Source organism: Gymnoscopelus braueri, assembly GCF_963280865.1.
Source record: "Gymnoscopelus braueri genome assembly, chromosome: 11".
NCBI lineage: Eukaryota > Metazoa > Chordata > Actinopteri > Myctophiformes > Myctophidae > Gymnoscopelus > Gymnoscopelus braueri.
In genome coordinates this window covers 9,905,984-9,930,733 of record NC_137613.1, presented here as the reverse complement: position 1 = coordinate 9,930,733, position 24,750 = coordinate 9,905,984, and the positions used below count along the sequence as shown (strand labels likewise).

The 24,750-nt window shown below is 41.3% G+C and overlaps 2 protein-coding genes across 2 annotated transcripts; both read left to right on the top strand.

The window, feature by feature from the left end:
* Positions 1 to 1,953: 1,953 nt before the first annotated feature.
* LOC308095437 (1-phosphatidylinositol 4,5-bisphosphate phosphodiesterase gamma-2-like) lies at positions 1,954 to 3,132 on the top strand (the record flags this gene model as incomplete). Its single annotated transcript, XM_080442497.1, has 4 exons — positions 1,954 to 2,146; positions 2,318 to 2,458; positions 2,841 to 2,934; positions 3,029 to 3,132. 4 exons carry the CDS (start codon positions 1,954 to 1,956, stop codon positions 3,078 to 3,080), a joined length of 480 nt encoding a protein of 159 aa, XP_080298623.1. The 3' UTR covers positions 3,081 to 3,132.
* LOC308094915 (1-phosphatidylinositol 4,5-bisphosphate phosphodiesterase gamma-2-like) lies at positions 3,120 to 24,071 on the top strand (the record flags this gene model as incomplete). The annotated part of the gene is made up of 23 exons (XM_080441738.1): positions 3,120 to 3,145; positions 4,720 to 4,810; positions 7,175 to 7,270; positions 7,368 to 7,399; positions 7,838 to 7,913; positions 8,758 to 8,832; positions 9,697 to 9,815; positions 10,042 to 10,127; positions 10,833 to 10,953; positions 11,328 to 11,496; positions 12,998 to 13,069; positions 13,898 to 13,981; positions 14,242 to 14,325; positions 14,868 to 15,016; positions 15,260 to 15,448; positions 15,695 to 15,817; positions 17,367 to 17,550; positions 18,667 to 18,741; positions 19,555 to 19,664; positions 22,150 to 22,237; positions 22,704 to 22,782; positions 23,326 to 23,484; positions 24,031 to 24,071. The coding sequence occupies 23 exons, from the start codon at positions 3,120 to 3,122 to the stop codon at positions 24,069 to 24,071; spliced, it is 2,328 nt and encodes a 775-aa protein (XP_080297864.1).
* Positions 24,072 to 24,750: the final 679 nt, after the last annotated feature.

The window sequence follows — 24,750 nt, the reverse complement described above, 5'->3', positions numbered from 1 at the left end:
AAAAATGTTATATTTGTGACGTGTGCCAACATTAAAACTGATTAATGTACACCAGGGGTCGGCAACTTTTTTGACATGAAGTGCATTTATTTATTTTCTTGATAGTCAGTGTGCCACATCAACATTAAGTTGAATTATGACTAAAATATTTCCAACATATTTTATAATAACTATACATAACTATAAAAACTTTTTTGTTGTTGTTCTTCTAAAATATTTTCTTTCACATCAGGACATTGCAATGATCATTAGACTAAGAGCAATAACCCACCTATCTCATATAGACTCCCTCCCCAGTCAGAGTTCAGAGTTTGAATGAAAGTAGAATTACTGTATGTAATTTGCATACAGATGTGAGGGGACTTCATTAATTGACTAAATGTTTTAAAATATTTTATTTTAAACCAAAAATCCTCTCTCACACTTATGCCAGTGTGCCAGTGATTACCCTCCCCTGTGCCAATGTTGGCACTCGTGCATCAATACGGCAATGTAGAAATACTCTGTTACAAGCAAAAGTATTGGCATCAAAATGTGCTTAAAGTATCGAAAGTAAGTACTCATCATGCGGAATGTCCCATTTCAAGTTTTCAAATGTATAAAAAACTTTTGAAAATAGCAGTGTTGCATCGCAACGCATTGTGAGCTTGAGATCTGCTATTTTCAAATGGGCGAAATGTATATAGGGCTGAAGTGGGTAATGTATGTTTTGTAATATTAATCAAAATGACAAAGTAGTAACTGTAACTAGTAAGTTTTCAAATAATTGTAGTGGAGTAAAAGTATAATTGACTCTGAGATGTAGTGGAGTAGAAGTAAAAGTACTGAAAATTGGAAGTACTCCTGTAAAGTAAAAGTACCTCAAAATTGTACTTAAGTACAGCACTTGAGTAAATGTACTTAGTTACTTTACACCACTGCCCGTGCCTAAGGTTGTCTACCCCTGCTGTACACACTAGAAGTGAGTACACACAGGCAATGCCAGATGAAAAAGAAGTGGATATACGGCATATTCTTTCATATACCCTTCACTAGACCACACCTATCATCTCATAGATGAATTGACAACTTTCATGAAGAGGAGTAACAAGTATCTTTGAGTGAGTGTATGTTGGCATTGTATCCATTTTGATTGGTTATGTCATTCATTTCCTTTCATATTACTTTACCATTAACGACTTAAGCCCTTTTCATACTTAGTTGTACGATGGTGTTGCACAGCTAAAATAGCTGTTTTGCGCGCCCACAACACCCTGTGAGCTTATAGATATGCTATTTTCACTTCTTCTTTTTTCTTGTCAATTTTTTAAACAAGAGTTTGCCTTCACATGTCCAAAATAGGGAAGCCAAGTTGACTGTGGTTAAAAGTGTTAGAAGTTAGAAGAGTTAGAAGACCCTTTCCTTATGATGCAATAAATACCCAAGGCACCAGTAGAGCCCCTGCCTGCCACGTTGGAGGTGGTTCGAACACTGCCTCAACGGCAGGCTTTTCCCCCGGGCATAACGACGGTGGGACAGCTGTAGTCCTGAGGCCAAGTACAGCATGATACTATATAAAGGAGAGCACAGTTAAAACAACTGGAAATGGAAATGGACTCGTCCTCTGTCCGAGTGCATTTCGACCGAGTGGTCTGGCCACTCGGTCAAAATTTGTCAAACATTCACAGAAAATAGATCTACAACGCATCACGTTGCCACACGTGAAATATTCAGCTAAGTCAGAGATTTGGTGTAGCAGGAAAAAAGGAAGGGACCAATTATAGACCCCTGGGGGACGCCAGTCAATGAAATATATAGGGTTTAAAAGGTTAATCGGAGTAGACCGTCACATGAAAGAAAAGAAAACCCACATCACTACTCTACCTCTTTTTGCCTCCCTCTTTCTCATTCTGTCTTTATCCTTTCCGTCTATACGTCTCCCTTTCTCTCGATCTCCTCCTGCATGCAGCAGAGATGGCGACTTATCGGGGCAAGAAAAAGGAGGACTTGACAGAAGAAGAGAAGGCAGACGTCATGAAGTACCTGGAGAAGGGTGCTTATATGACGGTGATCCACCAGAACAAGACAGAGCCGTTCAATGTGATAGTGATCATGGAGACAGGACAGGTGGCCAGAAGAATCACCACGGACAAGTCCCTTGCATTCAGTGAGTAAAACGCAAACATATGTGGCTCAGGGATGCTATATTTTATCTTAAATTGGAAAATCTTAAATTGGAAAATTCCTCCATAAAGGGTAACGCTGCAAATCTTTTCCCTTAATGTATAAATATAATGACATCAGTCCCAAAAAAAAGATCTGTCTTCTGCTGTTTCAGTGGACTTGTTTGAGATCAGGGAGATTCGGCGAGGAAAGAACTCAAAAGACTTTGAAGACTCGACCAAGGGATGGGATGAAACGACCTGTTTCACAATCTTCTATGGCTCAGAGTTTGTACTGAACACACTGAGTATTAGAGGTGGGTATACAGTACATTAATGTATTTATCCCCAGCTGGGGAGGGGGGGCTTTTTGCCTTCATTGGTTCTTGACATATCGTTCATGTACCTAATTGTACGTGGAAAGAAGCTTTTTTGCAGTCTATTGCTAGTAGCTTTGAGATTGCGTAGCCGTTTTCCATGCGCAACATCTCAAACAGTCTTTGGTTGGGATGGTTTCAATCTTTGATGATTCCTCATGCTTTGCTGACACAGCTTTTGTCGTACAGGGCTTGGATGTCATGCAGGCATCAAAGCCTACTGTATGTTTTTCTTGCTCTTCACCAACATACAGTAGTACATTTTTGCTAAACTAATTTGATATGACACGCTGGTGAAATACCGGTATCTGTGATTTTGCAGCCGATTCGGAGAAGGATGCAGACAAATGGGTGACAGGACTGGAGTTACTGAGACAAGAGACACTGGTGGCCCCTACTCCACACATCACAAAGAGGTAGATTACTCATGTACACATGCTAATGCTAATGAACATGCAATGAATGACATGGTTATCTTACAAAACACTTACTGTGTTTCTGTACTTCTAGATGGTTGAGGAAACAGATGTATTCTATCAGTAAGACCAAGAAGGACAGGTAGAGTATTATGCTTTGTGTTTGTCTCTGACAGCATCAATACATGTCATTGTCTAGTCACAGCTTCAGGTATGTTTTTTGTCTATTATAGATAATACAGTATTGTACATAAGCAGTGGTGGGAAAAGTACTCAAATGTTTTACTTACGTAAAAGTATCAATACTGCAATGTAGAAGTACTATGTTACAAGTAAAAGTCCGGAATTCAAAATTGACTTGAGCAAAAGTACAAAAGTATTGGTATCAAAATGTACTTCAAGTACCAAAAGTAATATTACTACTGTACAATGTTTGAAAATAGCAGATCTACAAGCTCACAACGCCTCGCGATGCGTTGTGATCTTGTAGATCGGCTATTTTCAAAAAGCCTAGGTATAAAATAGGGCTGAAGTGGTTAACTGTATGTTTTGTAATGTAATAATTTATATCGGCAAATTAACTAGTAACTAGAGACGTAGTGGAGTAGAAGTAAAAGTATTGAAAATTGGAAATGCTCCAGTAAAGTAAAAGTATACATACAAGTTACAGTACTTGGGTAAATGTACTTAGTTACTTTACACCACTGTACATAAGCGTAGACCTTTTATTTTTCTTTATTGCTTGTTTGTTTTGATTGTTTTGTTTTTCTCCAAAGAAAAGTTTGATATCACCAATTTGCCTGAACAATTGAGTCAATGTTATCTAAACATCTTTGCATGGACAATATAACTCATGGATGTTTTTCAAATTTCAATTTCACACTGTTTACACTGGCACGGCACCCCAAATCGGATTTTGGGCCTATTCAGATTGCAATCAGATTGTTTTTTATGAGGTCTGAACAGCAAAAAACATGGACAACTGTTGTTTGAATTACATTCCTCAGCCTTGTTCAGACTGCATGTAACCAATCCGCAGTCTGAAGAAGACCACAGAGACAGGCCTACTCCCTAAACCCTTTAGCCCTGAACCCTCACAGACTTAAAGGAGTAGTTCACCCAAAAATGTCTTATTTTCTATCAATTACAAACCCCATGAAGCTTGAATTCATGGAGATTTGTTTTGTTTTTGTCGCATTCCTGAGCCAATCATTTGATGGCCGGTGGAGTCTCCGCTTATGACTCAAAGAGTCTCCACTGAGTCTCTTATTGACCGATGACCCAGTCATCAAATGATTGGCTTAGGAATGGGACAAACAAAAAAATCGGCATGAATTCAAGGCTTTATGGGTTGTGTAATTGATAGAAAATAATATATTTTTTAGGGGAACTACTCCTTTAAGTGACGTCACTTCGTAAATGCTTGTGCATGAGAGATTGCAAGGACTATAAAAGGGTTAAAATTGAAATAGACCATTGGAACTGTGCCAGGGAAACGAGATAGAGAGAGACACAGAGACAGTGAAACAGAGAGACATGGAGACAAAGAAGACACATACTGAAGAGACATGGAGACACATACAGAGAGACAGAAACAGATAGACATACAGAGAGATGGAAACAGATAGACATAAACACGGTTAGCGATACAGATATACGGACCATGACAAAGGGGCCATACGGCAGAGTCCAACCATAGCAAAATACGTCTTTAAATTCAGTCTCTTTATTCTTACTAATGCTGCAAGTTATTAACAAAACATTTCTTTCCACCTGTCACTACAGCTGCAGCATCAGCTTGAAGGAGCTGAAGTCATTGTGCCCTCAGCTTAACTACAAGGTCCCTAGCATGAAATTCCTCGACGGCACAGTCCTGGTACTGTCTTCCTTTGTCTTCACCTCACAGAATCTTTCGGTTTAGATTCAGGGAGGCTTGATCCTAGACACAAAATATTCCTCACCAAATAATATTATTCCCAGAATAACACAAACATGATCACCCTATAAATAGGAGTTAAGAATATCCTCAGACAAGCAGTTAGTAGGATAATATAAAGTGTGTCATGATCCTGACTGGTTAAAGGAGTAGTTCACCTAAAAGATTACTTATTTTCTATCAATTACACACCCCATGAAGCCTTGATTTCATGGAGATGTGTGGGTTTTTTTTGTCGCATTCCTAAGCCAACTACAAAAAGAGCACAGGTCTCCGCATGGTCAGGTAGGTTATCGTGGGCCAGCAATGTTCGGAATTCGCCAGTCAGGATGGAATATGAAAAATCGGACGGATCCGTCTTCATCACTTGACTATAGAGATAATGCGTACCGATTTGCGTGATGTTTGGACACAATTTGTTTAGGAGTAATATAACAAAAATTATGGAAAAAGCGGCCTCCTGGTGGCGCTATAATAGGGCAATGTTACGTGTGGCATTTGTTCCTCAACGTAGTGCAAATCTTCTTGCAAAGTTTCGAGTCATCATGATTTGCGGCATTTAGTTCAAAACAGGCCACTCCTGCAAACGTTAGATGTCAATCTTAGCCAATCAGGATGGAATATGAAAAATCAAACAGACCCGTCTTGATCACATGACTATAGAGATCATGTGTATCGATTTGCGTAAAATTTTGATCAAATCTGAAGAAGTAATATAAAAAAAATTGGTTTACATAAGACAACCTCCTGGTGGCGCTATAAAAGATGGGAAAAATGCAGGGCAAACATTTTTCTTTGGCCTCTAGGGAGTGCGCATACAAAGTTTTACACAGATCATCCCAGTTATAGGTAAAAACGTGAATCGGCCTGTTATAGCGCCACCATGAGGCCAATTTGAACATTTTCAAGGGGCATTTCTTCCTCGGCCTAGTGAGAATGTGCGTGCAAAATTTCACGGAAATCGTACGCTGTGTTCATGATTTGAGGCATTTTGTTCAGGATGGAATATGAAAAATCTGAATGACCCATTTCGTTTAACTCTTTCAGTGCCAAGAGTATTTTCATAAAGTACTCCCAAACTGCCAGGAATTTGCGTTTTTTTTAATTTTGTAATTTTGTAATTTTTCATTCAAATAAATGATCTGATTGGGGTTTTAAACCCATAATACAGTTCTACCAGTAGAGAGCAACAAATCGACACATTGATGATCTCGCTGGCTCACTCGCCCCCTCCCAAACAGGCCCACGTCATATCCGGTCAGAACCGGATGTTGACATTTTCGACAATCGTTGATCGCGCTAAATTACGATGCGATACACGACTACGATGACTGATCGTCACCCAGACCAAAGAGAGTAGACATGGACCTCTCCGTTCGCTTTTTATACCGTGTGAAAAACCGTGACTTTCCCTATTCTGGCCGAAAATCACCGGAGAAAAACAACGTGACCCGGAAATGATTTTTTTTTTTTTGCATCCAGTTCCGGGTGAGTCTGAAGGAGTCAGGAAGCGAAAGTGATCATGAAAAATAAACAGAATAACGCGACCACAGTCAAAAGTAAAAACTCGGGATTTCTCGTGCTGGCACTGAGGGTACTCGGGAAAAACTCGGGATATGTCGGGGCGTGGCACTGAGAGAGTTAATGACTAGATATACTGTATACCGATTTGCTTGATGTTTGGACAAAATCTGTAGGATTACTGTGTTTAGCAAAAAACGGCCTCCTGGTGGCGCTATAACAGGCCCATGTGAAACATTTGGGGCAGAGGTTCTGCTCTGGCATCCAGGGAGTGTGTGTGCACAGTTTCACTTCGATCAAGCCAACGGTGCCGGAGATTAGCTGTTCACAGATGGACACACACACGGACACACACGGACGGACGGACAGGGTGCAAAACATAGTTTCCCCATGCCTACGGCCTGGCGGAGACAATCATTTGATGACCGGTGGAGGAGACTCAATGGAGACTATTCAAGTCATCAAATTATGACAAAAAAAATTGCGACAAAAACAAAAATTATAAGTGCCTTTTTTGGGTGAACTACTCCTTTAATGCACATCCCAGTGATTATATTAAGGTTTATTTTCATTGGGATGAGGGATTCAGACTACTATAGATGGGAAATTGTGTTGAGATGTATTTATTCGAAGATAACTAATACAAGATCATACAAGTTCACACCTACAAGCAGGCCTATGTCTCACGTTGGTCAAATAGAAAGTCTGGATGCTCAATTGATCTATTGTAAACCTTTTTGAATGTAACTGTAACTAACTGTTTTCCTCCTGTTGCTTTCACAGATAGCGAAACAACAACAACAACAAGCAACAAAGGACATTAATTTTGAGCAGTTTCATAAAGTGTACAACCTCATAATGTTTGAAGAACAGAAAAAGGTGAGTGAGTACTGCTGTTTTAAGAAAACATTGAACGTTCATTCTAATGCCTCTTGCAATGCCTTGTACCAATCACGCTATCATTCTTCCATCTCAGATCCTTCAGGAGTTTCATTCATTCATCGAGGGGTAAGCCTCTATTCTTTCATAATATTTGCAGATTTCATCTGTGGCTTTGAATTGGATTACATGTTTAATAGTCTTTTTAATCGTATTCTTAACATGACATGACATTACAGGCAGGTTGCAATACACAGTGTGCATACAGAAAATCAGTGGTTATAACTTATGGGGCTTGCTTGACAGTAGCTGACCGAATTGTGGGTTGACCACATTGCAACAATCCTTGTTTGAATCCGGCCAGAGACCTGTGTTGCATGTCTTAGCACCACCCCAAGCCCTCAGCTTTCTTTCTGTCTGTCTATTAGTGTCCCTCACTCTACCTTATGATTCTGTGGTTTGTAACACTGAATAATTATCTTTTTATCTCGATTGGACATGTTGATAGCATCTATTCTAGTGTGTCCGTGTGCTGTCACTATGTATTGGATCTTTTCTGTCTTGCAGTTACAGAGATGATCCTGATTACAAAGTTTATTATGCTTCCGAAGTTGACTTCCAAGAGTTTCTCCGTCAGCAGGAGGTAAAGGAACCATCTATTCTGTTGTACTTAAAGGGATATTTCCCTTTCAAACATGTTTGGGGCTCATTTTGTGAGCACCCCAGACAGTTTTTAAGTTGGTTGATTCAGTATTTAGATATTTGATATTCATTTCAGACTACCCTTCCTATACAAACCCATTGTAACATCAAACTCCTTTTTAACCATGATAGGTTCATCGAAAACACCCTTCCCTGGTTCTGGTGACTCATACTGCCCTCCTAATGCGTGAGGGGGACATGTTTTTTTGATTACTTTCTTCATATTTTTTTGCTGTATCTTTTTTTCATTCTCCACAAAAAAAATACACAAAAATGTAAAAAGTAATTGAAAAAACACGGCCTCCTGACACATTACGCATTACAGACAATATCAGTCACCAGACCCAAGGACAGTGTTTTCGATTAATCTATCATGGTTAAAATGGAGTTTGAAGTTACAAAATGTATAGGAAGGGGCCGTGTCTGATTAAATGAATATCAAATATCTAAATAATGAATCAAGCAACTTAAAATCTCACGAAAGCCTGAGTAGACGTTAAAATTACCCCACACGTTTGAAAAAGAAATATCCCTTTAAACCCTACACTTAGTTGACCGGATTCCCAAGGGCTCTATACTAGGCCCCTCCTGTTTTCACTCTATACTAAAAATGACTTGTAGATCACTTTTGCTAATGTTAGTCCCAGAATAGGGTTGCTAGGGTGGTCAGTATAAAGATGCATTGTTATTGTTTAGGGGGTACCTGGCAGCACACATGAGGCACAAAACACTACAGCCGTTCTCTCTCTCTCTCTCTCTCTCTCTCTCTCTCTCTCTCTCTGTAGAGTGATGAGAACAAAGTCAGAGAGCTGATGATGACTTTCAGAGATGACACCAAGAGGGAAACCACCGTCATTGAGGTGATATCTTTATTTACTTTTTTATTTATGTGTTAAAGCCAAAGAGCTACGGTGTGTGCGTGTGTATGACAGTCAGGGAGAGTTAAGAGGGTCAACTAAGGCTCAATGGAGCACCAATCTCTGCCAGAATCTGAATAGAATCAAATTCCATTCATCAATCTGACGTAGAAACCAGCGCAGATCCGAGTGCAGGAATCATCTTACGACAGGTTTCACGTGTATTTTATGAAACCGTCAGTCAAGCCTGAAAATGGTTGGGTGTTGATAAATGTGACGGCAGAAAATGATTGGCCCTCTCTAATGCTCATCATGAGATGGCACAATTTCTGTCTGTGTGTCAGAGGAGGGCTGTGGACAGTTCAGAAACGTGCCTACCAGTGACGTCATCGGTAGACAGGTTTGGTCATTTCAAACAAGATTTTAAACACTTTTTTTAAAATTAAATGCAAGAACAATTTCTTCTATTTAAGCGTACTAGCTTTCCAGGAAGAGAAAGGCTGTAGTTTCTATTAGCTTGTAATCCCCATCGATGATATCATTGGTAGGCAGGTTTCTTAACTGTCAGCAGCCAACCAATGAGACGCAGAGTGAGTAGACGGACATGGTATCTTATCATATTTTAATGAACGTTAGTGACGACCAATTATAATTATGAAGATAATGGTTGAAAATGGGCGAAGTACTCAGTTTAGAGGCCTGTCCCCTTGAGTTTAGGACTATGGAGAAACGGAATACGGCTAATAAGAGAAACTTCTTTGTCTGTGAATGAGTTTCTACGTCTGTCTGTCTGTCTGACTGTCTGTCTGTCTGTTTCTCACTGTCAAAGTTGACACCAGTCTTGTCTTCTCTCTGTATCATTCACAGTTTTTAAGTTTCCTGTTTTCCAAGGAGAACTCGATTTGGGATGAGAAGTTCTCAGAGATCAACAACCTGGACATGAACGAACCACTGTCTAGTTACTGGATAAACTCATCACACAACACGTCAGTACTGTGTGTGTGACACACACACACACACACACACACACACACACACACACACACACACACACACACACACACACACACACACACACACACACACACACACACACACACACACACACACACACACACACACACACACACACACATACAGTACAGTTTTCTTATTATTAACCTACTTTTTCCCCCTGCCATTCTGTCTCAATTGAACATGTTTGTCTTCAAGGTACCTGACAGGTGACCAGCTTCGTAGCAAGTCGTCCACAGAAGCCTACGTACGCTGCCTGCGCCTCGGATGTCGCTGCATAGAGTGTCAGTAGAGGGGTTGAAATATCTTGAAATTGTTTGTACTACTCTCCCAGTATACAATTATGTCTACCAGTAACATGAATTATCAAACAAGTAAAGCTGCAATCAGTAAGATTGATGTCCTACCTGAGATTTGAACCTGGGTCTACCATGCAAGTCCAGAAATCTTTACTGTTGAGCTATAATGGAATGTTTGGGCCAGCGAGATATTATTTGAGCTTCATGCAATATCCCTTGTCACCAGTAGGTGTCCTTCTCCACCCACCACAGTTTACAGTTTAGGCATTTAGCAGACACTCTTAATCCAGAGTGATTTACAGTAAGCAAGGACACAAGATAATACATCATAATACATCAAATGCATAGAAATAGTAATCTAATAATAAAGTAATGCATACAGTAAGTAAACCAATAATATAATAATGACTAATACATACGTAAACCAAGAACCTATCATCAGCCTACATTGAAACAATACACACTATTGGATGCCAGTTTAGTCAGTGTTTTGTACTCTGTGCGGGCAGTAACTGGGAACCAATGGAGGAGAGGAGCGGAGAAGGGGGGTGACCACAGTGGTGTTAGATATATTATATTATCAGTCTAAACAGTATAATATAAAAAAAACTAATAATCTGTACATTGAAACTATACACACTTTAAACTCAGATGCATGCATGATTTGAATTATCCTTTGTATGATTCCAGTGGACTGCTGGGATGGCCCTGGTGTGACGCCAATCATCTACCACGGACATACTGCCACGTCTAAAATCGAGTTTGAAGACGTGGTCAAAGCCATCAACGAGCATGCCTTCATCACCTCAAAGTTAGTGTCAGAATAAGCCTCTCTCCATTTCTGATATCATCACCAGTACAATGGACTACAATGGAAACAAGGCCCCTGGGCTTTTTGTGTTATCCTTCTAGCATAACCTTTGTCCGTACTACCTGTACTGCTGTTAACAAAACTTGTTAATAAAGTATTCAATCAATCAATCAAACCTCCAATCATCACCCTCAAACACATGTGCATGTGCGTGAGCACACACACACACACACACACACACACACACACACACACACACACACACACACACACACACACACACACACACACACACACACACACACACACACACACACACACACACACACACACACTAAAGACTTGGTTGTTGTTATTCTTATGTTATTCCACAGTTACCCAGTGATCCTGTCCATAGAGCAGCACTGCAGTACAGATCAGCAGATTAAGATGGCTGAAATCTTTAAGGATGTGTTCAAGGACAAGCTGCTGACCCAACCTGTGGAAGAAAACGCTGAACAACTTCCCTCTCCAACACAACTCATGGACAAGATCATCATCAAGGTACAGTAACCTCAGTTATGTCACTGAGACAAATCCATAGAACAATAAAATGTAACCCAGGGGAAAAGAATGCAGGAAAGAAAACACAAAAAAAGGAAACACAAGAAAAGGTTCCAAATCAACAACTGAAATCCACTTTTCAACAACTGAAATCCATGTGTGTGTGTGTGTGTGTGTGTGTGTGTGTGTGTGTGTGTGTGTGTGTGTGTGTGTGTGTGTGTGTGTGTGTGTGTGTGTGTGTGTGTGCTCGCGCACATGTGTTTGAGGGTGATGATTGGAGGTTTGATTGATTGATTGAATACTTTTTTAACAAGTTTTGTTAACAGCGGTACAGGTAGAAAGAAGAAAAGCAGCATATCTTGACACATGGATAACACAAACAAACATAACAAACACACTCCCATGAAAAAGGAGTTGCTACCGACCAGTGGTGTGTTCTTGGTTTTTTTTCGGAGGGTTTACCACAATTATTCTCTACCACGAATGAAATAACCACTTTTTTTTTTTTTTTTATTAAATCTTTTATCCCGCGATTTTTGGAACCCATTTTTTTCACCCGGTGCCAATTTCCTAAGTGATCCTGGGCGCTACACCTGCCCTACACCAGCGCTACACCAGTCCCCCACAGCCTAGGGAGGCCAGGGCCGAGCTCATGCTTCCTTCAATGCATGAGAGCCAACTGACCTTCTTGTCACCTGACAGGGGGGAGTTTCCCTGGTAGGACGTAGCGCGTTATTCCAACCAGTTCCCTTCCCCTCCATCAGGCGCCCCGGCTGTCATGGGGGAGGTGGTATAGCGACCAGCATTACTACATGTTTTTGTGAGGGTATTAACTACCCTAGGAGACACGGGGAGAACATGCAAACTCCACACAGAGTAGGCCCTTTCACCAACCCCACCTAGGGTATGGGCGCTGATGACGCGGAGGAGAAGACACGCCCCCAGCGCCCACAGCGTCCCCGGCGGGAATCGAACCCAGGACCTTTCTAGCTGTGAGGCGACAGCGCTACCGACTGCGCCACCGTGCCCCCTGAAATAACCACTCTATTGTTAAGTTAATGTATGAATTACTTGAACTGAATTCTACATTCTTGCTGCCCCCAGCCCCTCCTCCTGCGCATCAGATAGGCTTCCTCAGATGGTTACTGGACAGAATATGATTTTCTTTGGTTGTGTATCCAACACACAGCCTCAACGCTTCTGGATGGTCCACAGATTTAGCCACTTAAACCCTATATACTGAAGAAATCATTAATTGACACACTCTCTCTCTCACACACACACACACACACACACACACACACACACACACACACACACACACACACACACACACACACACACACACACACACACACACACACACACACACACACACACACACACACAGGAAAACACAAGATTCTATGTCCCGGCATGGTGGCCTAGTGGCAAGAGATAACAATACAACCAAAGAACTTCTATTCTTCTCTATTCTTCTGATGTTGTGGTTGTCTTGCAGCACAAGAAGCTTAAGGAGTCCAAGAAGGAAGACGGCAGTGGCCCATGTCAAAGTGTCCCTGAGCAAGGCACTGAACCCCTGACTGCTCCCGATGAGCAGGTTGGTGCCTTGCAAGATTTGCCTGTCTTCATTCTGTACCTGTTCTATAGTGTAGCAGTGTTAAATTCCATTTAGTTTTAGTCCTATTTTAGTCATTTGAAATGTTTTAGTTTTAGTCGACTAAATATCATAAGATTTTAGTCGACTAAATCTAGTTGATTTTGTTCGACAATAATGTAGTTTGGCGGACCTTGATGGCGTCGTAATGCCTGATTTTACACTTTTTTGCACGCTGAAAGTAGCCGATCTACAAGCTCACAACGAGCTTACAGATCGTCTTGTGAGCTTGCAGATCGGCTATAACACCCGAGCGCAACCGAACATAAAATGACTGACTTGTCTTTTAGTTCTACTGGATCTCTTCTCCACTAGTCCCTCCCTAGCATTTAAATTTGTATTTGTTGACAAAATTGTCAATATATTTAGTCTTAGTTTTAGTCATCATAGCTTAGCTTTTATTACATTTTTATTTTGTTTTCGTCAGTGAAAAAAGGTAGTCGACGATTTTTTTTCGTCGTAGTTTTAGTCGACCAAATTAAACACTGCCTTATAGTCTTTAGCAAGGTGGATGGAATCAATTAGTATGTAACAATTACATTTCAGGGGATTACTACTGTACAGCTAGCCTACCCTCTTAGTCTCTCACAGCCGGCCCACAAATTGCTGCTCACTGTGAAAACTGAGCGTGCAAGATTTAGGTTGGCTTTGCGACACCCAGTGCCCACTCGCTTATGGTGTGCATGTTGAATACTTGCTGTAGAAAAGGGGTCTATCTCTCTATGTTCTGTTGTTCTCTTGCAGCACAACACACAGAGCATGGAGACTAGGACATCAAGGCCGTTAGACAAAAATGGCAACCTGCATATCTGGGATCCCATAGACGAGGTACTGTATAGCAGTAGCATGGCTCGGGACCCATTTGTGGGTAATGTTATATTGTTCAAAAGGTGGGTTATTTATTTAAAGCATCATATCTTGCAGTTTTTCTAAGCAAAATGTTGGATTTTTGTTGAATGTACTTGGACTCAGAAATCAGGTTAACGGGGTAGTGAAGCCAAAATGTTGAGAAACACTGCCTTATGTGCCGTAGTGAAACAAATGAATTTTCTGTATGTATTTTAATCTCTGTTGGATTTTCTCTGCAGCGGTGGAATAAGCACTACTGTAAAAGCGCAAATGGAAAACTGTATTATCTAGAGGAGGAGGACAAACCGGAAGACCCCGGAGAGGTAAAGCAGTGAGGGGAACTTCTGGGGGCAACTTTCATCATAGGGGATCAATTATAAAATATAATTCTTCATAGAAAATTCCAGAATGTTTGTTTAATTATTACACTCAGAGTAAAACTCTGAGAGTAAATCTTCCACTTGATGCTGATTTTCTCTCCAGGCACAATGATCCATCTTAAACCCTTCTTCTTCCACACACATCTGTTTTTATCTCAATTCCACAAACCAGTTTAAGGGTGCGGTCACACCGAACTTTAATTCTGCCAATGCTTTTCAATGGGAACGGAGCTTTTTTTTGCCGAAATCCTCGAATAGCAACAAAACGCTCCATTCCCATTGAATAGCATTGGCAGAATCTGGCCGTATAGTCAGAATTAAAGTTCAGTGTGACTGCACTCATATTTCCTTATTTTCCTTATTTCACTGCCTCTCTTCCTCACAATGTCTTTGTCTTTGTACCTCCTTTTCACATCCCTCCATTATCCCCTCCTTGCCTCCCTCTGGTATCCACCATCCTCCTTCCTATGTCTTATTAATTTTAGCGCCACCGTTCGGAGCCGTGGTTCCACGGCCGAGTGCCAGAGGGCAGGCAGATGGCTGAGTGGCTGCTCCAAGAGTCTGGTGGCATAGATGGAACCTACTTGGTCCGTGAAAGTGACACATCTGTCGGAAACTACACTCTCTCCTTCTGGTACCACCATGACCACTTGATTGATTTTAGAGTGTAACTTGAACTGAACATTTGAGTGCAAGCTGATTTGAGTGCAAACTTTTTAATTGGCTAGACATATTATCTGAAATGGCTTATAATTATTGTGTTCCATATGGTGTGTATGCTGACTGCTGTGATGATGGAATTGAATTAGTTGTGTGTCTGAATTATTCTGTGTGCTGTCTTACATCGATCTATATGTGTTCATGCATGTACCTATAGGCACAGTGGGCGTGTCCATCACTGTCGTATTCAATCTGGTTCAGAGGGTTACAACCTGACGCCTCAACGTTACTTCCCCGACATCTACACTCTGATCCAGCATTATGGAGACAGCCCCATGTGTTTCAAAGAGTTTGAACTGTATCTCACAGAGGTCATGCCTCTACCTCACCCACACCTGAGAGAGGGGTAAGTCTTCCTTAACCACACACACATGCCGTGGTGCATCCGGCTTTGTCAAGGGTCTATACGAACACAATTGGCCCATGTTCGGGGGGAGGGAAGCCGGGCGAGGAGGGTGATATTTGTCACTGCACTCCTACGGGCTGGGCCTATTATTATGACACCAGCAAATGCACTCATAATCATCATCACACATATACACAGCCACACTTGCATACAGACTATATATTAGACCTGCGTGTGGTTTTACAGTTGGTTCTACAGTAACCTGAGCAGAGGCCAGGCGGAGGACTACCTAATGACAATCCCCAGAGATGGAGCTTTCCTCATCAGACAGAGAGAGGGAGAGCCAGACTCCTTCGCCATCACCTTCAGGTAGCAGTGGTTATGACACAATACATACAACCCTGAGAACCATTTGAGTGTGTCAGTAGACAATACGGCAGTGGGATGGCAGTGGCTCAGGGGTGGAGTGGCCGGGTAGAGTGAAGTGGAAACCGCAAGGTTCCCAGTTCGATCCCGGGCTGGGGCGCTCATAGATATATATAAAGGCTAGATGGCTCAAGGGGGCGTCGCAAGCGTAGCTCAGCCGTGGCCATCTTGCGACAGTCATTCATAACATTATGTCTATGGTGCATGTACTATTGAAATAACCATAGCGTGCTCAATTTTCATCGGATTTTCAAACGGTTTGGTGTGTTGTAAACACCAAAGATGTAGTTATGATACTGCATACTTATAATTATAATCATGTTTTTTTTTAAATAACATTAAGTATGCAGTATCATAACTACATCTTTGGTGTTTACAACACACCGAACCGTTTGAAAATCGGATGAAAATTGAGCACGCTATGGTTATTTCAATAGTACATGCACCATAGACATAATGTTATGATTTATGAATGACTGTCGCAAGATGGCCGCCATGTGGCAACGTCGTACTCCATTGGCCAGCAGCGCGGGTGAGTCATCTAGCCTTTATATATATATCTAGGGGGGCGCTCATCCAGAGTTAGTGTCGAAGTGTCCTTGAGCAAGACGCTGAAACCCTAATTGCTCCCGATGAGCAGGTTGGTGCCTTGCATGGTTTCCTCCGCCATCGGTGTATGAATGTGTGTTTGAATGGGTGAATGGCACAATCAATGTAAAGCGCTTTGGATAAAAGCGCTATTTAAATGCACCATTTACCATTTACATTCACAGTATGTGTAGTTCATATAACTATAACCCACTTAATTTACTTTACTGCAAAGTGGTTTTAATACTTAGTCTTAACCACTTAAGCTCTATTCTATAATTCAGGTATTCAGAAAAAGCTGATCTACAAGTAATAGTTCATATTTTTGAAACATTTTGATATGTTTTTGTCAAATTCTGACTTTTCACCCGTTAACACATTCCCTAACAGAGGTTTTTTTAAAACAGGGTACAACCAGTGCCAGCGTTTTTAACGTTTTTTTTAATCGTTAAAATCGTCACAATATATTTTCAGTGATCACCGTCCTCACGGTGATCCCTTCATTACACACACAGGAGTGTCGTAGAAACGAAATATATATATATATATATATGATCGTGGAAATCTGTTCCATAATTGCAGCCAGTTGAAAATAGCATGTTTAACCAAAAATACATATACATATAAAAAGAAGCCAAGATACAGGATTTTAAAGTAATAAGTTAACCAGGAAGTGAATGGAGCAGTAAATCTTCGGATCACGTTATCTTGGGTTCTAAAAAAAAAACATGTCCGTCTTTGGCGGTAAACGGGTGTATTTTAAAAGATGGACATGTCCATCTTTGGCAGGCAATGTCTTAAGACAAAATAGGGATGTCATGTCATGGCTAAATGTCACAATTAGAATTGGACAACAAGTTCCTGTATTTGTCATATTTTTCCTCACTTGCTTGTTATCCTTCAGAGGAGAAGCTAAGGTGAAACACTGTCGCATCCAGAAAGAGGACTGCATTTACCGCCTGGGCACCACCATGGAGTTTGACAGCCTGGTGGAGCTGGTCAACCATTTCAGGAAAAAGCCACTGTACCGCAAAATCAAACTACGTTACCCAGTCACCCCCGAGTTGATGAATCGCTTCAGCATGCTGGTGAGTGAGTCTGCATGCAGGGAGGGAGAATGTACGCTAGACAGACAGACAGACCTTTATACCTGTTATAGCGGTAAGGATGAAACAAATATTCAGGAAAGGGTAGAGTACAAGAATTTGAAAAATAGGATAACAACATAAAAGACAATAAAAAGATGACTTCATATTCAACCTTGCCCTCTGTGTCATGGTTGGGTTAGGTGTGCATAATGTGTAAGCCATCAGTAGATACGTATCATGTGCATTCTATAACCGATAAAAAAACATATGAAATATTATTCACAAGGGAACGAGAGAGTGAGTGACTTAGCGAATGAGAGAGTTTGCAATATATATAAATATATATATCTACTAGTTTTAAACTGGCAGTTGTAGGTGTGAAATTAACCTAGACTGAGCAACTACATGGCCTATGTCAGGGGTGAGCAGAATATGTTTCTGGGGGGCCATACTGACTTCGATAAAGTGAGTGAAGGGCCACACATTAGACAATTGGATTGAAACTTCAAACATACTGTATGGTGCAGAATTATGTTAAAACTGCATCAATTTGGTAGACACGACAGACCCCCCCCCCCTTTTTTTTCCATCTGTACTGTATCACTCACATTATCAAACGTTACATTATGTTATAAATATGGACTCACAGCAGACTGTTTCTCTGTCACATTATAAACATTTAACATTTGAGTTACATATCTATGGAATATGGAATGCAAGTATATACTGTAATGGTGCATATTCATTACTAATGATTAATTGGAGTACATTTCCCTCAAAACCATTAACATAAAATGCTGCCTAATAAGATGTAGATTGAGATGGTCAAAGGGCCGGGTCCGACCCCCGGGCCGTATGTTGCCCATGTGTGGCCTATGTCTTACCTAACATGTTTACATTGCTTCCAGAGACCAGTATGGAGTGTACTTCTCCCTGTGTGCTGTGAGCTCCCCAGCCGGCTACAGCAGCTCACTTTGAGCCTCCTGAAGTAGTGGAGCTCTCACTTATTTCCAAGGGTGTCGCTCATAATTCATCCAAGCCCATTTTATTGCATTTCGCAAATGTCCGCACTACAGATATTCACTCCTAACTGCTGGTGTAACTCTGTCTCTATAGGAGAAAGACTGTGCTTCTCTCTATGATGTCAAATTATATGTGGACCCTAATGAGACCAAGGCTGAGCCAACAATGGTACGTGTACACAACAGTGACTGATGGAACAGTGCCATTCACTTAAATATATGCATGTTTTCTCCTCTATTCTTTCCTTAAAGGTAGGGTAAGTGATATTTTTTGGTTAAAACAAAAAGTATTTTGTTAAAAGGTTAAAATACTATATTCTGATAGTAATCATTGCTATAGAGTGTTTGTTCAGTAACAGATGTCTCCCTGTCTCTCCAGCTCTTTAATAAACAGAAAATAAAATTTTCGGTAGGTGTCAAAATCTCAGCCAATCAGGAGAAAGTACCCATTTTTAAGCTTAATTTGTATAGTGTTCCAGTTCCAATTTTGCATGCTCATTTCTTAGTGTCATCACTTCCAATTTCACTTGTTTAATCTGTATCCTGATTGAGTTCTCTGTCCTGGTTGGATAAAATTGGAAATGAAACTGAAACTGAAACGAAAATGCATTTTCTGTTTAATAAAGAGGTGGAGAGACAAGGAGACTCCTAATACTGAACAAACACTCTATTGCAGGGGTGTCAAACTCATTTTGGGGTGAGGGCCAGATTGGTCAAATGGTGACTTGATGGGGGCCGGAACCAGTTGCGGACGCACATTGCTATAGAGTCTATAGCAACGAGTACTATCAGAATATAGAGCTATTTAACAATTATTTTAACCAACGCAAATCACTTACCCTACCTTTAATGATAGATGATTATATTGTGTGTGTGTGTGTGTGTGTGTGTGTGTGTGTGTGTGTGTGTGTGTGTGTGTGTGTGTGTGTGTGTGTGTGTGTGTGTGTCTGTGTGTGTGTGTGTGTGTGTGTTCGTGTTCTAGCCTCCAAATACTGTCAGAGCCCTGTACGCCTACCAGACCAAGGAGTCAGATGACCTCAGCTTTGGTAAAGGAGATCTGATACACAACGTGTCCAAAGAGACTGAAGGATGGTGAGGACATGCACACTCTCATACACATGGCACAGCATAGCGCTGTATTATAGTACCAAAACCCAGTACCGAAACGTTTTCACGTCAATAACCAACCCGTTCTTACTTCCAAGGTGTCACATTTTGACGCTCTGTCAGTAGCCCTAAAATGTCAAGTTTTGACATGACGGGAGTGGGACGCCCTGAAAGTGCATTTTTGACGTGACGGAATGCCATGGCGACGTCGCATGTTGACAAAACTATGACAAACAACAATGATCGCGCCGCGCCCACTTGTCTCTCCGCACCTCAACTTCTCCGAGCGTCCCAAATAATCGCCCGTCTCTCATTGAAAATGAATTACTAAGGCGCGTCACTCGTTCCCCGTCTGAAATGGCCTTTAGGGAGTGAAAATGACAGAGCGGCAATAACTGACGCCTATCTGTGAGAATGTGTTGCAATAACCCCCAAATTGATACATATTTGGCAACAGACCCCCATCTGAAAACATGTTGTGCCAGGAACCCCCATACAATATTTGTGTTATTATTTTTTTTTTATTGAATCGTATATTATTTTATTGGCCAATCTACAAGCTAACAATGCATCAAATTAAGACACGTTGTGAGCTTGTAAATTGGCTATTTTCAAATAGCTGATGTATAAGGTTAAAGTGGATAAGGATTTGGGGGCTATATTAACAACTTTAGCCGGGGACAGCCTGGAACCCCCTCAAGGACCCCTGGGGGTCCCCAGACCCCACTTTGAGAACAACTTACTAAGTTAGCCTACTGGCAGTATGCACAAGAAATTTGGCGCTGTTTATTCAAGTGTTCTGAGATTAGCTCCGGACACATACACAAATACACACAGACGCACACACAGACCATAGACGACTAGCCTATAGTGCAGAGCCACGGCGTGAAATAAATGCATGTAACAAAATGTTGACAAAATGTTTCCGCATGTACGTCGCTGCCATTGCCTATTATTAGATTTGTCTGGTTTCGCGCTCAGGTGGCGCAGTGGTAAAGTCCCTGCCCACCACCACAGAGGTTGTGTGTTCGAATCTACCGTGGTGCATCCGGCTTTGTCGAGCGTCTACACAAACACAATTGGCCCGTGTTTGGTGGAGTGGGGCGGGGAGGGTGATAATGGTCATTGCATGTACTCCTACGACTGGGGGGCGGCACCTGTCAGCGGGGAGTGTTGGGCGGGAGGAGTAGGACGAAGGCTCTACGCCCTCCCGGGGGGGCTCCTCACTGGCAGGTGAGTCAGTAGAATACGACAGCAGTGACTACACAGAAATGTGTGTGGGGAGGAATTAATTGGCATAACGGCTAAATTAGGGAAAGGGGTACAAAATTATTGGCTACTCTAAATAAAGAAAGAAAGAAAGAAAGAAAGAAAGAAAGAAAGAAAGACAGACAGAAAGAAAGAAAGAAAGAAAGATTTGTCTGGTTTCCAGGCTAATATTATTTTGATATGAGATGTGCCTCATGTGCCGGCAGAGTGGCACCGCTGTGACGTCCAGTACTCTGCGTTGCACAAAGATGGTCTTTCCTCCGGGATTCATCACACTTCTCTCTACTCTCCTACTCTCTGCAGGTGGAAAGGGGACTGTCATGGAAAGCTGCAGCTGTTTTTCCCATCAAACTATGTAGAGGAAGTGTCCAAGCCTGAGACTAAACAGAAGGTATACATTAGAACTTAAAGAGATAGTTCACCCAAATTCAATTTCTCACCCTATGTAGCCTTGAATTCATGGAGATTTTAGTTTTTGTCGCATTCCTGAGCCAATAATTTGATGAAAGGCGGAGTCGGTAGGAGACTCAATGGAGACTCTTTGAGTCCGCCGGTCATCAAATTATTGGCTTAGGAATGTGTCAAAAACAAAACATTCTCCATGAATTCAAGTCTCCATGGGGTGAGTAATCAAAAAAAAAGTCATTTTGGTGGTGAACTATCCCTATAGTAGAGCTTTATTGGTAGATTGATAAGAATTTAACTACAACACCCTCATAAACCTACACAAACACAATTGGCCCGTGTTTGGTGGAGTGGGGCGGGGAGGGTGATAATGGTCATTGCATGTACTCCTACGACTGGGGGGCGGCACCTGTCAGCGGGGAGTGTTGGGCGGGAGGAGTAGGACGAAGGCTCTACGCCCTCCCGGGGGGGCTCCTCACTGGCAGGTGAGTCAGTAGGATACGACAGCAGTGACTACACAGAAATGTGTGTGGGGAGGAATTAATTGGCATAACGGCTAAATTAGGGAAAGGGGTACAAAATGATTGGCTACTCTAAATAAAGAAAGAAAGAAAGAAAGAAAGAAAGAAAGAAAGAAAGATTTGTCTGGTTTCCAGGCTAATATTATTTTGATATGAGATGTGCCTCATGTGCCGGCAGAGTGGCACCGCTGTGACGTCCAGTACTCTGCGTTGCACAAAGATGGTCTTTCCTCCGGGATTCATCACACTTCTCTCTACTCTCCTACTCTCTGCAGGTGGAAAGGGGACTGTCATGGAAAGCTGCAGCTGTTTTTCCCATCAAACTATGTAGAGGAAGTGTCCAAGCCTGAGACTAAACAGAAGGTATACATTAGAACTTAAAGAGATAGTTCACCCAAATTCAATTTCTCACCCTATGTAGCCTTGAATTCATGGAGATTTTAGTTTTTGTCGCATTCCTGAGCCAATAATTTGATGAAAGGCGGAGTCGGTAGGAGACTCAATGGAGACTCTTTGAGTCCGCCGGTCATCAAATTATTGGCTTAGGAATGTGTCAAAAACAAAACATTCTCCATGAATTCAAGTCTCCATGGGGTGAGTAATCAAAAAAAAAGTCATTTTGGTGGTGAACTATCCCTATAGTAGAGCTTTATTGGTAGATTGATAAGAATTTAACTACAACACCCTCATAAACCACTTATTTCATCAAACAAAGGTGTTCAGTGAAAATAGCCCATATACAATGTCATCTTTTTAGGATCTCTTTTTCCCCCATTTTTAAGCAACCCTTATTTGCATTGTGCTGTATTTGTGTTGTGTAATGAAACAGGAAGATGATAACCCACTGAGTACACTCTGTCAAGGTGTGGTGGACATCACTAAGTGTAAGGTCCAACGTGAACCCAACTGTGAGTATATCTCTGTCTCAGGATGTGAGTGAGGTACTGTCTGTGTGTGTACGCATGTGCGTGTGTGTATTTTATTTATTTTATATATTGTGTATATGTTACAGTACAAGCACGAAACCAGTAAAATTGAAAAAGGCTTGCTCGTTTCGAGACTTTCGAGAACCGAACGCTCCGCTCTGCCCTGCAGACGGAATAAAAAAAAAGAAACACCCGATCCGCTAGTTCGCGACCGTATCGTATTCTAGCTTGCACGCGCGTGATCCTGATCCGTACCGTACCCGTGCGTACACGTGAAAAAAATACTGACACCACAGCGTTGCGTGAAGCGCATTTGAAGCGCATTTTCATGTCAAGGGGTCCTTGACATGAAAATGTTTGCGCGCCACTGATATATATATAGCAACATAAATTTTTCAGATAACTGTTAGGAATTAGAACACATTTGTAGATGCGTTCCCGGATTGAATGGGTTAAAGTGGACATATTTGCTTTCTCTCAATTCTCTCCTTCCTTCCTTACTTCCTTATTTCCTTCTCTCTCCAGCAAAGAATGGGAAGGATCACGTGATAACTCTTCAGGACGTGGAGAATGACAGTCTGCAGTTTGACTTGGCAGCAGACTCAGTGGAGGAGCTTGATGAATGGTACCAGGTGGCCTGGTCCCATTCTAATGAGTCTCAGATCAAGGAGCAGTTAATACCACGTGAACATGAGGCCAGTATCTAATATCCAGCTACACATCATTTATTTTACGTCATCCTTAAAGAGTATTGTACTTAAGTACAATTTTGATACCATTTGGCGGTAATGGGCTTCCACAATTAGTATGAGGGCCTTATTTTAACAAATAAATATCTATCCATCTTCAACCGCTTATCCGGAGTCAGGTCGCAGGGGCAACAGTTCCAGCAGAGACAAATAAATATCAATATCACATATCATGACAATCGACCTCAAATTTGAATTACTGTACATAAAGCCACGAGAAAGTCTCTTATGACCATGCATACAGGGCACCACAGATGCGAGAAGTTGAACCATAGTCTTAGAAACGCTACTTTTCCTTGCAGATTCCTCGGGCTGTGCCCATAACTTGCATCGGGCCAACCACGGTAACGTATTCACAATCTGTAATGTAAACTGTAATTCATGTGTAAATTAATTGGTAATCAATGTATTGATCCTCTTCACAGTATATTGTTTTGTGTATTCCTCTCTTATTTAAATGTCATGCTTTTCCTTTCAACAGGACAAAGGAAAATCAAGTGTGAAGGAAAAGACTTCGTTTAAACGACTTAGCAACAAACAAAGTCATGGTGATGAGGTGCTTTAGTTTTATTGAGCTGCTTTTTATTTCCTCATGTGTCGCTCTACTGTATATTATTATTACATGGCTTGGCCGAATGCTCGAAGGCGTATCTACTGGCCTTCACTTTCCAGGAAATAGAAAAACCTGTGTTCCAATGGATCCAGTGTACTGTAGTTATTCTTTAGTCACAAGCTCTTGTTAATACAATCTTCATTGTATATTTCTATAACCCACAGACATACTTAACCACTTTCAGTTTCACTTTCAAAATGTTTCAGAAATAGTGAAAATAGCAGATCTACAAGCTCACAACACATCGTGATGAGAAGCACTGTGAGCTTGTATAGATCGGCTATTTTCGCTACTTTTGCGTGGCACTCGAAGCAGGGCATTAATTTGTGAAAAAACATGAAATGTTGAACTGTGGAGATAGAAGGTTTCCGCTCAACAGCAACTATGTTATATTTTATATTGTTTGATGTATTATTTTCTTATTTAAATGTCATGCTTTTCATTTTAACAGGACAAAGGGAAAAAAGCATACCAGGATGGGAGAGTAAAATCAAGTGTGAAGGAAAGGCTGCTAGATCGATTTAGCAGCATACGAAGTGCTGCTAAAGAGGTGCTTTAGTTTTGTTAGGCTGCAGAATGCAGTCAGTT